At 47.9% G+C, this 13,683-nt stretch overlaps 1 protein-coding gene across 1 annotated transcript in view; it reads right to left on the bottom strand.

Annotated features, from left to right (window-relative positions):
- Dnah8 (dynein axonemal heavy chain 8) overlaps window positions 1-13,683 on the bottom strand; it is a 228,267-nt gene that overhangs the window by 114,891 nt on the left and 99,693 nt on the right. Inside the window, 10 exon segments of the mRNA XM_026785784.1 lie at window positions 532-654; window positions 1,837-2,029; window positions 3,244-3,407; window positions 4,807-4,916; window positions 6,160-6,373; window positions 8,204-8,326; window positions 8,986-9,120; window positions 9,575-9,717; window positions 12,429-12,666; window positions 13,140-13,300. Of these exon segments, the coding sequence (XP_026641585.1) occupies window positions 532-654; window positions 1,837-2,029; window positions 3,244-3,407; window positions 4,807-4,916; window positions 6,160-6,373; window positions 8,204-8,326; window positions 8,986-9,120; window positions 9,575-9,717; window positions 12,429-12,666; window positions 13,140-13,300 (1,604 nt within the window).

Here is a 13,683-nt window from a genome sequence, read left to right on the forward strand (position 1 = left end):
GATCTTGCTGTGCAATCATGGGGACCAGAGTTCAAATCCCAGCACCCATGTAAAAAGCCAGGAATGATCATACACCCCTGGCATTATGAGGGGCAGAGGCAGGAGGGTCACCAGAGATGGTTGGTTGCCAGAGATCCAGTTTCAACGAGAGCTCCTGTGCCAAGGGAATAACGTGGAGAATGACAGACATCTCCCTGGCCTCTTGTGAGCATGGGCACACATGCCTGCACACGCAATAATTAAGCATAACTCCAAGAAAGAGCATTTCTTCACGGGCTGCTGGGGCTTCCTCTGAAAATGGAGAGCACTCAGAATCAGAATGCCACAAGTTCTGGGCACGAAATCCATCTGCCCGTGGAAAACACATGTAAGTGGGCTCTTAATTCACAGTTTTCAGAAACAGGGAGCTGATTCAACCATGGCTGCTCTCTCTCCTCGGTGCTGCCCGGTAGGATGGATGCTCTCACCGCACATCTACCTAAGAACCTAAGTTAACAACATCCACCTCTCCCAGGAAGTCATCAACACAACCTTAATGAGGTGAGTCATTGCATCTTTAAAAAACACCAGGTCGAGAGATGTGCCTCTGATGATCTCGTTGAACTGCCTCTGGTAGAACTGGAGTTTCTCACACAGAAATTCGAAGGTTGGCACCTATAAGAGAGGAAAAATAATTCGTGAGGTCCAAATTTTTGTGATGTAGCAAGTATTTTTTTTTCTGTTTTTAGTCTGTGTTTTCGTAGTTTAGCTTTTTGAAAATATACAGAAATTTTACGTTTTCTATTTTTAGTCTCTGTTTTCATAGTTTAGCTTTTTGAAAACACACAGACATTTTCTGCTGTTTATGTGACCAAATCCACAAGTCTGCTGCCCTGAAGCAAAGCCTTGCCTACTGTACTGTACATTATTCTTTTGCTCATCCTGCTCTTTATAATTTGCTCTGTCATGCGATCTTCTCTCCTCCCCCAAATGCATTTGAAATCTTGGTTTTATTTCATCAAATCTACCTCTTTTTGCTTATTTTATGTTCATGTGTACGCGTGTTCCTGAATGAGCTTTTGCAAACTATATGTCTCCAGAGCCCTTTGAGCCAGAGGTGTCAGACACCCTGATCCTGGAACAACACAGGGTTGTGAGCAGCCATGTGGGTGCTGGGAACCGAACCCAGGTCCTCTGCAAGAGCACTCAGTGCTTTCAGCTGCTGAGTCATCTCTCCAGTGTCCAATCTATTAATATAGGAAGACGGTATTTAATCAATATTTAACTCACTGAAGTTGTATCACACAAATTCCTCAATGCTTTATCGAGGGACCAAGGCTGTTGGACAACTCACTTTCAAGGTGACATTTTCTGACTTGGGACTGTTGGCAAAGGCTGGCCAAACTTCCTTAACGGCTAAACTAGCAGCTATTTCAGCTTGGTGATCCTTAGCATTTCTACGGCCATTACCTCCACTCTGCTCTTGCAAGGCAACCACAGACAAAATATAAACAAGTGTACATGACTATGTTTCAATAAAACTTTATCTAAGAACTTTAACATTTGAATTCCATATAATTTAAAATGTTTATCCTTACCTATCTATCCATCCATCTATCTATATCTACATATCTCTCAATTTGAAACCCATTTTGAGGATATTTAGTGCTGCCTGTGTGTGCACGGGTGTTGGACCATCTCCTAAAACATAGGTAGCCTCTCAGGGCCTTGAAGGAAAGTGACTCTAGCCATCAACTGTCAATGGCCCCTTAGCTGACACAAGACATGACATCTTCATCCATCCACGCTGAGAAATAAAATGTTTCCTGAAAACCTCGAAGAGATAAAAATAAGTACCAGTTCGTAGATTTTGGGCACTTCAAACATGGTGTCTTCAGGTTCGTCCCCCGTGGGTTCGGGCATGTCCCGGAGGAAATCCACAAAGTATGGTTCGGGGAGAATATTTGACGCAATCTCAGGGCTGATGTTCTCTTCGACAGCCCGAATGAGCTGCGAATTGAACCACTGTTCGTCTTCAGGGGTTATAAACCTGAAAGGACAGGGCACTGAAAAGAAGACAGAAGAGAGAGGCGACCTCTCTACCCAACCCTGCACCCTCCTGCCTCACGACAGGAAACACTATGCCCTCCATTCAGAGAAGGACACAGCCCTGTGGCTTAGGTGAAGTCAACAGGTCCCTGTGACTTGCAGGGCAGTGAGGAGCAGGCACGTGACCCTCACCGCGTCAGACTCACAGTGCCACGGAGGGAAGACAGAGGGCTGCCGGCACAGGAAGACTCCACCTATGTGCCAGAATGTCGTGGCTCCCACGCTAACCTCAGGAGCCTGGCGGCTTCACAGACAAACCACAGTGAAGGAAACTGCGGCTCAGAGAGATGACTGAACTTTAACCGGGTGACACGAGACTCCAGCCAGGCAATGGTTACAGATTTTAGAAAATACACAGCTGAAACTCACTGCCAAATTGTATCAGCTCTCAATGGTGAGGTGGGCCAGTAGGAGGAGCTGTTACAGCAGTTGTGGGGTGAACTGACAGAGAAGTGTCTTAAATAGATTGGCAAGTGGGAAACAGCATTAATACTGTTCAAGCTTCTTTGAAAATTGGTGCACAGAGGCTGGAGACATGGCTTAGCTGTTAAGGACCCTGGCTGCTCTTCCAGAGGTCCTGAGTTCAATTTCCAGCAATCACATGGTAGCTCACAACCATCTGTAATAAGACCTGGTGCCCTCTTCTGGCCTGCAGGCATACATGCAGACAGAACACTGTATATACAATCAATAAATGAAGAGAGAGAGAGACAGAGAGAGAGAGAGAGAGAGAGAGAGAGAGAGAAGAAAACTGGCACACAGGCCAAGGAGATGGCTCAGTGGACAAAGTGCTGCCGCACAAGCATAAAGCCCTGAGTGTGGACAGCCAAGGTCATTGTAAAAGCCAGGAGCAGCAGCATGTCCCTTGTCACCCTAGCTGTAGAAAGGCAGAGGCGGGAGGAGCCTTGGCGCTCTCTGGCACATCAGCCTAGCTGAATTAGTGAGCTCTGGATTCAGTGAGAGACCGCGCCGCAAAAAAAAAAATTCGGAAGAGTTGAAAAAGATACCAGGCACATGCACACATGCATGTGTGTGCGCACGCACAATCTGAGACAATAATCCATATTCCATGGATCTGAGAAGGTAACAAAAGTGTTAATCTAGGCACTTAGCTTCTCAGGCCACGGGTGTAAACCTCAGGGCTGCAGTGCACACCTGTCTGCGATCACTCTGTTACACTCGTGCTTGAAGAGGGACATGAGGGTGGGGATTGAGTCACACTCTTCGGCTTTTATGGTTAGCATCCCTTGCCAAATTCTCGAAAGATCGCGAAGGTTAAAGATGTAATGAAATTTCGAAGGCGTCGGCAGCATCTTCACCTGGAGATGAGAAACGAGGTTAAGACTCTCAGTTTGATTCTCAGATAAAAATTAAGCATAGAAATGTCTTTTTGACTATTCTATCTTATACACCCTATTTTTAATATTTTCCTTCACCTCGATTTTTTATGTGTTTTGTTTGCATGTGTATGTCTGTGCGCCACAGGGGTGCAGTGCCCAGAGACACCAGAAGAGGGCATCAGACCCCAGGAAGGCCACAAGAGCAGCCAGTGCTCTCAGCCATCTCTCCAGCCCCCGTCATGAATCCTATTTGAGATAGGACCTGGAGGGTAAAGAAACCAAAACCAAGTTCATGTTTTCATCATAGCATCGATGTCAGAAAAAAAAAATAAATTCATAAATAAGTAACACAAAAAATTTTAAAGCCAGGAACCCTTAAAACAGGGTGGATTCAAGAAAAATGTAAAGAGAGAGACAGCCTCCAACTCCTGGCATGCTACCACAGGTCAGCCTCAAACAAGTCCCTTTGCCATGAATTCCCAAGAACCACGTGAACTGGGGGAAACCATGCCCAGTGACAACTGACCTCACTAGTGCACATGGACGGGTGAACGGACAAAACCACACACACTACATGGGTTTCCTATAAACGCATGGCTATGTGGACATGAAAATCCATCAAACAAAAACTGAAGATGAACTGGTGATCATGAAGGCAAGAAGAATGACTGTTCACACTCAGGTTCAAATAAGCTAGGATTACAGGCATGTGTTGCCAAGCTTGTCTTTTTACATGGATTCTCAGGATGCTTGCACAACATACAGTTTACTGACTAAACTGTCTCCGCACCCCCAAGTATCTTCTGCAGATTGCGCTGATTGAAGTCAGACGGTCCGACGCGCACCCACAGCACTAGCTCGGGAAACGCTCTCTGCGGTACCTGCTCACAGAGGACGGTTTTTCTGTACCCTACGGAGTTCGTCAGGCTTTTAAAGACTTATTTATTTTTATGTTGTGTGTACAAGCGTTTTTGTCTCCATGTATATCTGTGTACCGTGTGTGTACACGTGCCCACAGAGGCCAGAAGCAGGCATCTGATCATCAGACAGTTGTGGGCACCATGAGGGGGCGGGAAACAGAGCCTGGATCCTCTGCCAGAGCCAAGAGTGCTCTTGGCTGCCGAGCCCTCTCTCCACCCCGAGTGTGCCATTCTTTTTGTTTTTTTTTTTTTTTTTTTTTTTTTTTTTTTTTTTTTTTTGGTTTTTCGAGACAGGGTTTCTCTGTGGCTTTGGAGCCTGTCCTGGAACTAGCTCTGTAGACCAGGCTGGTCTCGAACTCACAGAGATCCGCCTGCCTCTGCCTCCCGAGTGCTGGGATTAAAGGCGTGCGCCACCATCGCCCGGCTCGAGTGTGCCATTCTTAATGAGCTGCAGTTACCTTGGTCCACTGCCACAGCACTCGGCCCACCGAGACGAGGTTCCCGATCATCTCACATATTTCAGGCTTGAACTTTCTGCACGGGTCAAAGTACCCACAGCCAATAACCCCTGGGGAGAAAATAAGACGGAAGGCACACAGTTGTTTTTAAAGGTCACGGGGCACGTGTTTATTCTAGTGAATAAATCATTACAAGATTGACTACCTAGCAGGGATGAGCACTGTAAGTCAGAGGGGCCCAGCCATCCTTAGCGGCAGCGGGTCACGTACGGACTCATGCTTAATCCTCCCGACAGCCGTCCACAGCCGGGCCCTTAGTCTACATGTATTTTATTCTGTGCTTTGGCATGAGGCAGGGGTCCAATTTTAACAGTTTTCTCATAAACATTACAGACTGTTCCTGTCTCTATTGAAACTCTCCCCGCTTCTCTTCCAATTTCCAGTGCCTGCCACGTCAAGCAATCATGTCAATCTATGCTCTATTTCATGGTTTTTCATAGTACATGTTATAGATGCCAAATTTGGAACCAATAATCTGAATTTCATTAACACTTCAAAGCACTGGTTATTACTGTTAACTCACGGCGTGTGTGGAAGGACTGTCACTCGCCAGCCAGATTGCCCTGACAAAACACAGAGCTTCCTCTACCACGCGTGCGCTTGTGTGTGTGTGTGTGTGTGTGTGTGTGTGTGTGTGTATGCATGTGTGTGTGTGCTTGGCTGTGTGTGTGTGAATGTGTACACAGGTATGCCCATATGTGTGTATGTACAAGTATACTTATATGTGGGTATTTGCGCATGCGTGTGTCTGTGTATATGTATGTGCATGTGTATGCATGCTTGCGTATGTGTGTGCACATGTGTACAGGCATTCCCGTGTGTGTGTGTGTGTGTGTGTGTGTCCTCAGGCCAGAGGACAACCTCAGCTGTTGCTCCTCAGGTACCACACACCTTTTCTAAGACAGACTCTCTCATTGGCCTGGAGCGTGCCAAAATGAGTACGCTGGCTGCCCAGCAAACCCCAGGATACTCCTGCCTCTATACCCGGCCCAGGGACTACTCTGGGACTGAACTCAGGTCCTCTGACTTACACGGCCAACATTACCAACCAAGCCACCTCCTCGCCCCTCCCTCCCTCCCTCCTTAGGCCACCATCTACAAGGTTCTTCCTAAGTATCTTGAGTCCTAGAACAAGCTACCAACACCAGTCATCTTAATGCTGCTGTTTAGCTGTCCATTTCAGATACCTCATCCCCATTCCAGACGGACTCTTAAGAGTAACTCTTAAGTAAATTTTTCTGTGGTTTGTATCCATTATATGATGCAATAGGAAATTACGCATTTTACTCGTACCAAAAATCTTGTCTATAGAAGTATTTGAAGGCAGCGTGCAGTTAAAGATGGTGAACTGTCTTTTTAGGCGCTGTGGGATGTCATTCCGCCCCCCTCCGGGATGGATCATGGCCGCGATGAGCTGCACATCGACGATGGTGGTGAAATCCCCAGGCTTGTCCAAGCTGTACATGCCCTCCATTTCCATCATCTGCCGCACGATCTCGTTTGTTATCTGCAACGTACCACCAACCCTCAACAACTCCTTAAAATATATAGATGTGATTATCAGAGAACATCCCAGTCCTTCCATGGAGGTGTGCTTGTCATTCTGACCATCACCTGCAAGGCACCTTGAATGAAATGACACCGGCATCTGGTGTGAGGCCAGGGTGCCCCTCATTATACTGCTAAAACAAATTTCCAAGTCAGTTTAGCTAGGGGACGGCTGTGAAATGCTTGGTGCACAGGCAACTGCGCTCAGAGCTACAAGTTTGATTCCAGACCCCTCCCACACTCACTTTATATCAGAACACGGAGTGGCCTCGGCCCAAAGTGTCTTCGACACCAGGAACTACTCAACATTTCCCTTTGGAGGCGACAGACTCTTCTCTGTACTAGCTCTGCTTACGTGTCCTCCTCCAGACTCTTCTCTGTAGCTCTAGCTCTGCTGACGTGTCCTCCTCCTTAGAGAAAAAGCCTCTTGCCTTGGTTCCTGAGGCACGAGTCTTTCCAGAATCCTCTGATGACTCTGGATCACTCCCTGCCCATGCTTCACCCCCACACGCTCACATTAACTGTTTTCCAGGGCTCCCTCCACTTCTCATGATTCCCGCCACACCACCGGAACTCCACATCCCCAAGAATCTCAAAGCGGTTGCTCTGGCTTTAGCTTCCCTTCCAGGCTCCAACTCTGTGTGTTCAAATGTATTCTGTTTGGGTATCTCCAAGGGGACCACGCGCAAGCACCCTCAGTAGAACAGTCTTTCATCCAACCAGTATTCAACCACTGTGTGCCAGGCTCTCTTTAGACACACACAAAAATCCATCTTCATGAAGCATGCATTCTTTGCAGGAGACAAAACGCACAGGAGTATGCTTATGGGCGAATAAAATACTGTAGCATAAATGCTTTGGCGGACATAAAGCAAGGAGATGGCACGCAAGGCTCCCAGGAGGGGCGCCTCACTATGGAGAGCAGCGGGAGTCCCAACAGGTTGAATAGGGGGGGTTGATTCCTGAATTACAGATGATTCGTCGCCAAACAAGTTTGGGTTATTTCGAGTCTGACTAGACATCCCTGGAGGAACAAATGAGTTTAGAGCCCAGGACAACGAAGGCAGGCCGGAGCGAAGCGTGCCTCCACCTCTGAGAACTGCGAAGGTCCTCCAGCCCTGAGGTAGAGCAGAAGCATGAAGAACCACACAAGGATTGTTCTCAGGGTGGGCACTGAGCAGCTAGTGGGTCCTAGGGCAAGGGTCACAAAGAGCAGAAACAGGGACAAAGGGCCAGGCCTGGTGGACTCAAGATAGATGGAGCTCCCAAGGCTGGCTCTGTCACCGGGAGTCAATAAGGAGCATGCCAGATGCTGACCACATCGGTCAGATCCTCTAATGGGGACCCTGGGTTGACAGATGACAGCAACGGGAATCAGGGTCTACCGTTGGGTGAGAAGCGGTGCCTTGCTGCTCTGTTTGGGATCGGTTGGCTATAGGTGGTCATTAGAGAGAGGGAGCAAGGATGAAACCTGGGGCAAGGCTGGATGGAGCAGGGAAGCCAGAAAGGGCATGCAGTCAAGATGCCAAGTAGACGTGAAGGATCCTACCAAACCATAGATGGGTTCAGAAGGGAGAAGACAGAGGGGCTGAGACCCATGATTAGACTCAGTGTGCAGGCGGTTGATAAAGGGAAAACACTGGGCTGGAAGGAGGCTCAGCAGCTGGGGGTGCCTCTTTCAGAGGACCCCATTTCACCTCCCTGTGCCCGCCTCAGATGACACACCATCTCCTGCAACCCCAGCTCCAGAGGAGTTACACATTCGCTGCATCAAGCTCCTAAGTCATACCTGATCTCCCCACTCATTGATCACCGGCATATTAATGTCATCAATAAACACAGTCATCTTCCTCCCTCCTGGGGGCCCGTAGGTGCTTCCCATCCTCTTGTCCACGTAGCTTTCGATTGTTCTCTAGAGAAAAGAGAGTGGTGTGTCATGGCCACTGGATCTCCATCCTTAAGACTCACCATGTTTTCAAAACAGAATAGAATGTGTTAGAACCAGGTAAGTTGGAGCATAATTGCTAAATATGCACCTTAAGTAGCATCAAGAGATGGTTAACCATCGATATACTAAAACTGATATGCTCTGAGCCCAGCCTCAGGTTCAACAGTAAGCCAAAATACACTACTTGGATTTGGCTTCTAATTCAGTCATGAGACAGCAAACTTAGTTATAGAGAGAGAGAGAGAGAGATGCCTTTAAAGGGTAACCCAAGAGTGCTCGTTGCTCTGGCAGAGGCCAGCTTTGGCTCACAGCACCCACACGGGCAACTCAAATGCCAATCTTAGGAGATCCAGCACTCCCTGCAGGCCTCTTCAGGCACCTGCATGCATATGGTACGCATAAATTCACAAACATACACACACATGTACACACACACACACACACACCCGCAAATAAAAATCAATCAATAAATCTTTAAAAAAAAAAGAAAGCAGACTTAGCTGATGCCAACCGCTCAACCGCATGTCCAGGGAAACACACAGAGAGCACACTCATTTTACCGGAACCACCACCTGAAAATCTTCAGCATGTTTATTATCACCACAGCTAACGGCGGCTTCTACCTGAAACATCATGGGCTCTGTGGCAGAGGAAAAATTTAGACTCTTGGAGAGCTGTACTTCGGGGTCATATTTCTTCAGATAGGCCTTCACCATCACAGTCTTCGCGGTCCCCTGCTCTCCTGTGAGCAAAACAGCCTGCGAGAGCGGAAGAACAGGGCTCATGGCGCCACACTGTGTTAGCGCCAAACTCCCTGTGGCTCTCCCTATTACTCGCCACTCCATGAGCCGACCCCACGCTGTTTTTCAACTGTTTTTCTGCAGCCACCGCTACACTCAGACCAATCCCAGTGAGCCTAAAGGTTGAAAAGTGCACACAGCAATAGTGGGGTGCTGGAAGAGAATACGGCTGCCTATTTGCATGCCCATTAGGGCACAGAAGTGTGTCTGGAAGGCGACACCCACATTCCTCATCAGTGAGACAAGGAGGAAGACCATTCTGGAGCCTGAAACCACTGTCAGAAGGGGTTCCCTCTCCAGTGACACTCCGTCCAGGCCCTTGTGCTGGGATTTATGTATTCTCCCTGCTGTAGACGAGAGGTAATGTGTTTCTTACATGGTTTGGGGCCACCTAAGAGCTCACTACACTTACTTTATGCTGTTTTGCAATCGTGTCTATCAAAAAGTTGGTCCTGATGTTGTCAACGTTGGGAACCAAGATGGATGAATACTCTGGAATGCTGTCCGTTGGGTAGAAGTAAGGCTGCAGTCTCTTGTTCCAGTGTTCCCAGTCACCTACACGGCAGGCAGAATTTCATCAACATGTGTCCTTGGATGCTTATGTAAAGCTATACAAACGCCAAGCGCTGGAAACAATCGCTTAGATCATACAAAACACTAAAATGCTTTCCTAAAACATCAATATACTTACTTATCTAATGCTCCTCCTTTCGCTCTTGCCAATGGCTATTTGCTCACTCATTTATTCCTTTCGTGTGTGTGCATATGTGTGTGCATATGTGTGCTTGTCCATGTGCGTCTATGCGTATGGAGGTCAGAGAAATAACCTCTGGTGTGATTTTCCCTCAGATGTCATCCACCATGGAGTTTTTGTTTGTTTATTTTGTTTTTAGACAGATGATCTCGCTGGTCTGGGGCTCACCAATCACGCTGGCCGCCCAGTGAACACAAAGCACCCTCTCGTCTCCTCTTCCCCAGGGTTGGGGTTACGTGCGTACACATAATACCAGCTTTTCTACATCTGTTCTGGGGATGAAACTTGGGTCCTCCCAGTAACATGGTAAGGATTTCCCTGACTGAGGTTATCTCCTAGCCCACCAGTGGTAATTCATACCTTCCTATGTTTTTAGCCTCTGATTCCTCTAATCACGGCTTTATCACTTTTATTGATCTTTACAAAGAACCATCTTTTGGTTCCATCTTTTTTCTATTTCAGTTTCTATTTCATTGATTTCTGCTGGCTCTTCTGTTTACATTGGGGTTAATTGAAACCTTTATTCTTTTGAGATACAAACAGAGCGCTACAAAGTCTCCCTGTTCTGAATGTTTTACAGTCTACAGCATGCTGAAAATGTTTCTTTGCTCTTGAAAAGATAAACTCTGAGAGTGGGCTGCTCCGTAACTGTCAGGAAGGTACAGAAGCAAGGAGCCCGCACCTCGAGCTGCGTGTCTGTCTACCTCTTAGTATGGGCTCGATGTCATTTTCAAGTCAGTGCAATTTCACTGCTTGTGCATCTGCCACTCTGTTTCCACTCTCTTCCGGCTCCTCCTCTCCATGCAAGTCCCTCTGCAGTGGCATTCCACCCTGAACCCTAACCCAGCCTCCTCCTCCACATCCATTCCTTCCTGCCCTGATGAGGCTGGAGGTTCTGGTTGGGTTCCCTAAGCACCTGCTAGAAGCCACCTTCTCTCGTGCCTTGGTTCTCTTTCTGCCTTTGCCCAGTGTCTAAAAGGACTGTTCCATACACTGAGCCCCACTTGCTGATGTTAGAGGCTACACCCAGACTGGAACGCCAGCTGGTCTGGAAGCAGGGACTTCTAAATCTAAGAATCTCTCCAAAAGCGCTCGTGTCCAGTGATGACAAGAATACACACATACACACACATGCACACATATACACATGCATACATGCATACACACAATACACACACCCATATACATCCACACAGAGGCACATAAATACACACATGCACACATAAAAACACGTATGCACACATATACAAAGACAGATACACACATGCATTCAAACACACCCACACACAAATTGAAGGGTGAGCTAGTAACGAACTGAGAGCCCTTTACGAGCACAAGATATGAAAAGCTTTGGTTCGCTTCGTGGGCACAGATGCTTGGGCATACAAATTTCATTGTCACTAATCACAGCACTAATCATTTAGAGTGGGAAGACCAGAGAAGGTTCAGGAGATGGCTCAGTGACTAAAGGAGCTTGCCACCGAGCCTGACAATTTGACTTCAGTCCCCGGAACCACAGAGTGGGAGGAAGAGAACCAACTCTCACAAGCTGTCTTCTGACCTCTACACTCGTACTGTGGTACAGTTCATCTGTTCCAATCCTTCCAAACACGGATGTGCACCTCTTCCCATTGGCCGGGTTCTCGCACCCTCCACGGGGCCTAGGGAACGCAGAAGCTCTCCCTTCAGCCCTTGGCAGGGTCAGGTGGGTGCGGCTGCCCGGCAGCAGCTATGGAAAGAGACCTAGGAAATCTTTTTCCGTAAGGAGACTGAGAACGAACCCTCTGATTGCTGATTCCACCTCCCCGCTGTTTCCACTTCCTGAGTCCTCTGGAGGTTCCGGGAGACGTACAACAAATTACTTCTCAACTAGTAGTTAGCAGCGTCCTGCGTGTTAAATCAAAAGCCTTGTACCGTCTGCTTTCCTGCCGTCTGGATTCTTTTTATTGCTGCCTTCCCTGCTGTTCTGTTTATCTTTTTGAGTTTATGCGTTCAACGCAAAAATACCTTTGCTACTCTGGGAAGAACGCGGAGGTAAATATGGGGAGCAAGGGGAAGGGTTTATCGTTTTGTTCTCTCGGGGCTTAGAAGAATCGGAGCCTGGTTCTAGACAAAGGCATCAAGTTGAAGGGTATTCGTTTGAAGGGAAGGTGAGCTGGGCCCGGAGGAATGCAGGACACAAAGGCATGGCCCTGCCCGTCGCCAGATCACTCTCCTCATTCTGACACCGGCACAGGCAGACTGCGGGGCTCGTCAGTCAGGTGTGTGTGCTTCCATGTTGCTCCCTAGAGCATCAGGAAGCAGACGCTGAGCCAGGAGTTGCTTCTCATGGTAGATTTTACTGAGACCATTCCAAGTGAAGAAGTCAGGAAGGTGCCGGCTTCCAGCACGGCTGATATACAAAATCCTATCTCTTGACATATTTTCACAACGGTATTCGTCATTACATTCCTCGTTGGCTTCGCTCTCACCTCCAAGTCATTTTGTTTGAACCGCGATTCAGTGCACTTACCATAATCCGTAACGAAGAACTCGTACATGGTCTGGTTGGTGCCCTTGGGGATTTCTGGCAGGTCTAACTTGCTTCCGTGACCTCGTAGAAAGACCTCGAGTTTTTCTCGGCTCTCCAGTTCTAAAAGGGCTCCCAAACTCCACATGAGGCCAAACACAAACAGTTTATGGAGATGCTCCACAGAGGAGATGCCTCCTTCTTCTTTAGAGGGGATTAAACCTTCCAGGAGAGTGAGAGACTGCAAGAGATTTCAAATAAGATTTGTTGGTTTTTTTTTTCAATTTTAAAATGTTTGGGTTAAAATATTTGAAAGAAGAAAATCAAAAGCAGGAGGGGAAGGGAAAGGAAAACAGAACTATCCCGAGACACTGCCTGATGCCTTCCTGACAGCGTTAGAGGGCAGATAAGGCTTCAGCAGGCTGAAGAGAAGGGTTGTGAGCTGGGAACCGGCACGCTTGGCTTGAGCCCACTCCTGCCGCTGGGTGTGGCTTTCCCACGTTGAAAAGGCAAAGGGCCTCCTCTAGGCGTGCCCTAAGGGTGCTTCTGGCCCCAGAGTTAGAGCACCAGATTCCAAATTCATCCCTCCTCCTCTGGGGATTCAGCTACTCAGACCCTCACACCCACACCGCCCCTAGGAACCTCCCATTCTAGCCGCCTGTAAGCGGCAGCTGGGCTAAGAGCAGCTGAGGCACAAAGCGAGGCGAGTCTTACTTGCACGATGTAATTACACTCCAGCAGCTGCATTTTGGGGGTCAGGTTCAGCTTCATGAAGGTGTACGTATCTTCAAACGCCTTATCATATAGGCCCAAGAACACAATGCCTTCCTGCGGGGTGCGCTTCTTCAGCCACGCCTGGAGTCAGAGGACAGTGTCTGTGCTTACTGAGGAAGGCAGGGCTTGCCTTGTGAGCACCAGGACAAGAGTTCAAATCCTGGGACTCATGTTTAAAAAAAAAAACTAAACAAAAACAAAAAAACTAGGCATGATGGCGCATGCTCATGATCTCAGGGCTGGGGAGGTGGGGACAGGCAAATCCTTGAGACTCACTCTGTCCGGCCAGCCTAGCCTACTTGACAAATTCCAGGCCACTGAGAGACATGGTCACAAAAATAAAAGAAGTGTAGCTGGCAGGATGTCTTGAGCGAAGACACCCAAGGAGGCCATCTTCTGGCCTCCACGCGTACTCACACGTGAATATCTGAACACACACTGATCTACATGAGCAAAAGTAAAATGGTGGAGACACAGACTTCTG

The sequence above is a fragment of the Microtus ochrogaster genome, linkage group LG2 (assembly GCF_000317375.1).
Source record: "Microtus ochrogaster isolate Prairie Vole_2 linkage group LG2, MicOch1.0, whole genome shotgun sequence".
In the NCBI taxonomy this organism is placed as follows: domain Eukaryota; kingdom Metazoa; phylum Chordata; class Mammalia; order Rodentia; family Cricetidae; genus Microtus; species Microtus ochrogaster.